Here is a 2,539-nt window from a genome sequence, read left to right on the forward strand (position 1 = left end):
CTCACAGGCCATAGGTCCCTGCTCACAGGCCATAGGTCCCTGCTCACAGGCCATAGGTCCCTGCTCACAGGCCATAGGTCCCTGCTCACAGGCCAGTAGGGGAACATGAGTCTTCACTTCAGAGGAGTTTCTGGGGCTGAAACACCTATGGCTGTCTGCTCTTACCAGCTGTCACACTCGTCTGGAAGTTTGAAAGATCTAGGACTGCCCGTGCCCAGGCAAAGCCTGTGCTGAAGATATGTTCACGAGGACAGCAAGGAAATGAATACATGCTCCTTTATCACCCACTGTTCCAGAACAGACCCATTGCCCAGGCTGTCCCCACACTGCCCAGGCCCACCATGCCTAGGCCATGCCTACCTTTCCCTTCTCAAGACCATTCCGCCCAGACTATACCCACCCTGCCCAGCCTACCCAGGCCATACCCACACTGCCCAGACCATATCTACTTTATTCAGACCATATCCACTCTACTCAGGTTATGCCAACCCTGCCCAGGCCATGCCTACCCTGTTCAAGATAATTCTTCCCAGGCCATACCAACCATGCCCAGACCATACCCACTCTATGCCAACTCTGCCCAGGTCACACCTACCCTGCTCAGGTCATGTCTACTTTGCTCAGGCCCAGACTGCCCAGGTCATGACTATCCTTGCCTAGAATATAGTTATCTGGACCCTGTGTGTTCACCCTGGAAACCCAAACATCAAGGGACCCAGGGAAAGCTAGAGATCCAAAACGAGCCTCAGACACAATACTGAGGCCAGTCTCACAGCCTAGATAGACTCTTTGGATATCATCTCTCTCTTTCTTGTTCTAACAAGACAGTTCTCACGAAACAAACAAACAAAAAAAAATTAACTGACGGCAATGGAAACTCTAATACTAGAAAAATGTCAAGAAAGCAAACAGCGGTTTCAATAAGCCCTGCCCAACAGCTCATGGAAACAAGCTTGAAACCATTAAAACACAAAAACCCCCTTGCTTGGGGAGCACTTAGGAGGTACGAGCATGTACTTATGAAACTTCTCCAACTCAAAACACCCCTTGCTGGACAATATTTTGTGTGTGTGTGTGTGTGTGTGTGTGTGTGTGTGTGTGTGTGTGTGTGGTCTAGGTTCCAGGTCCTACACTGGTCATGCACCTATCCATCTTGGCCCAGACAGCCCTTCGCATGGCCAGATACTCACCTGCCTGCTCCATCTTGGGCTGGAAGGTCTGCACTAGGTAGTCCAGGTGAAACTCTGCAAAAACAGCAGGCTTGGGGCTTAGGGAGTGAGCAGGTAGGGAAGGGACAGACAGGGCAGCACCCAGGCTAGGCCAGCTAAATGCAGCCACCTTCCCCAGGACCCCAAGACACATGCACTTACTCCGCTGGAACCGCCTCCTACAGACCTTCCAGTAACACAGGAGGAAGGAGCCGGAGCCAACCAGTAGCACCACCATGGCCACCCAGAAGAGCATGGACCCTGAAACACAGTGTCATCCTGTACTATGTACACAGCTAGGAGCCAGGGCCCTTCCCTGAACCACATAGGACAGTCCTAGGTGCAGCCCACTTCCTACTTCTCCTGGGACATGGGTCCCACTGAGGTGAGCCTTCCTGGACCTTCCTGAAGCTGGGACCGTCTGATTCAGTCCTTAACTTACCTCCTCCACCTGGCTCCAGAAAGCTATTTGGCAGCTCAGAAAATAAGAAAAAGAAACCAGAGAGGATGAGAAATTGAGACATCAAGAATCAGAATGGGGGTAGGGTGGGGGTGGAGAGATGGCTCAGCAGTTAAGATCACTGACTGCTCTTTAGAGGTCCTGAGTTCAATTCCCAGCAACCATATGGTAGCTCACAAGCATCTGTAATGGGATCCAACGCACATTTCTGGTGTGTGTCTAAAGACAGCTACAGTGTACTCATATATATTAAAAAAAAAAAGAAGAATTAGAATGGGTAGGGTATAGTGTTACATGACTGTAATCTCAGCACTAGGGAGGTGGAGGTAGACCAGTTAGCCTAATCTACATACCTAGCTCTAGGCTAGCCAAGGCTACATAGTGAGACTCATATAAAAAACAACAACAAACAAAACAAAACAAAAAACAACAAAACAAAACTCTAGAAGTTAGAGTGTTGTGGCTGGTTGGGATGGGGAGAGCGAAGGCTGGTTAGGGAAACTGAGACCATCAGCTCCCGAGGGCAGGCACAAGGTCAGCTCTGCACAAAGCATTTTCAGCCATTAAAACAAAAAGGGCTAGCGGGATGGTTAGTGGGTAAAGTACTTACTGCAAGCCTGATGACCTGAGTTCAATGTCCAGAACCCACAGAAAGGTGGAAGGAAAGAAGCCCGCAGAAACTGCCCTCTAACTTTCAGACATGCACCATGGCATTGGGGCACTAACATCATATACATAGGAATGAATGAATATTTTTTAAAGCCAAAGGAGGAAGACTAAATCTTGTCCAAAGTCACCCCTAGAGTCACCACTCAGGCCAGGTAATTTCAGATTTCACATTCTTCTTCTTCTTCTTCTTTTTTTTTTTTTT

The 2,539-nt window shown here is 48.9% G+C and overlaps 1 protein-coding gene across 1 annotated transcript in view; it reads right to left on the reverse strand.

The window, feature by feature from the left end:
- Tnfrsf8 (TNF receptor superfamily member 8) overlaps positions 1-2,539 on the reverse strand; it is a 49,306-nt gene that overhangs the window by 19,330 nt on the left and 27,437 nt on the right. The window contains exons 9-10 of the mRNA XM_021201089.2: positions 1,371-1,469; positions 1,191-1,244 (exon numbers count right to left, since the gene is read on the reverse strand). Of these exons, the coding sequence (XP_021056748.1) occupies positions 1,191-1,244; positions 1,371-1,469 (153 nt within the window). The remainder of the gene's footprint in view (positions 1-1,190; positions 1,245-1,370; positions 1,470-2,539) is intronic.

The sequence above is a fragment of the Mus pahari genome, chromosome 6 (genome assembly GCF_900095145.1).
Source record: "Mus pahari chromosome 6, PAHARI_EIJ_v1.1, whole genome shotgun sequence".
Classification (NCBI taxonomy): domain Eukaryota; kingdom Metazoa; phylum Chordata; class Mammalia; order Rodentia; family Muridae; genus Mus; species Mus pahari.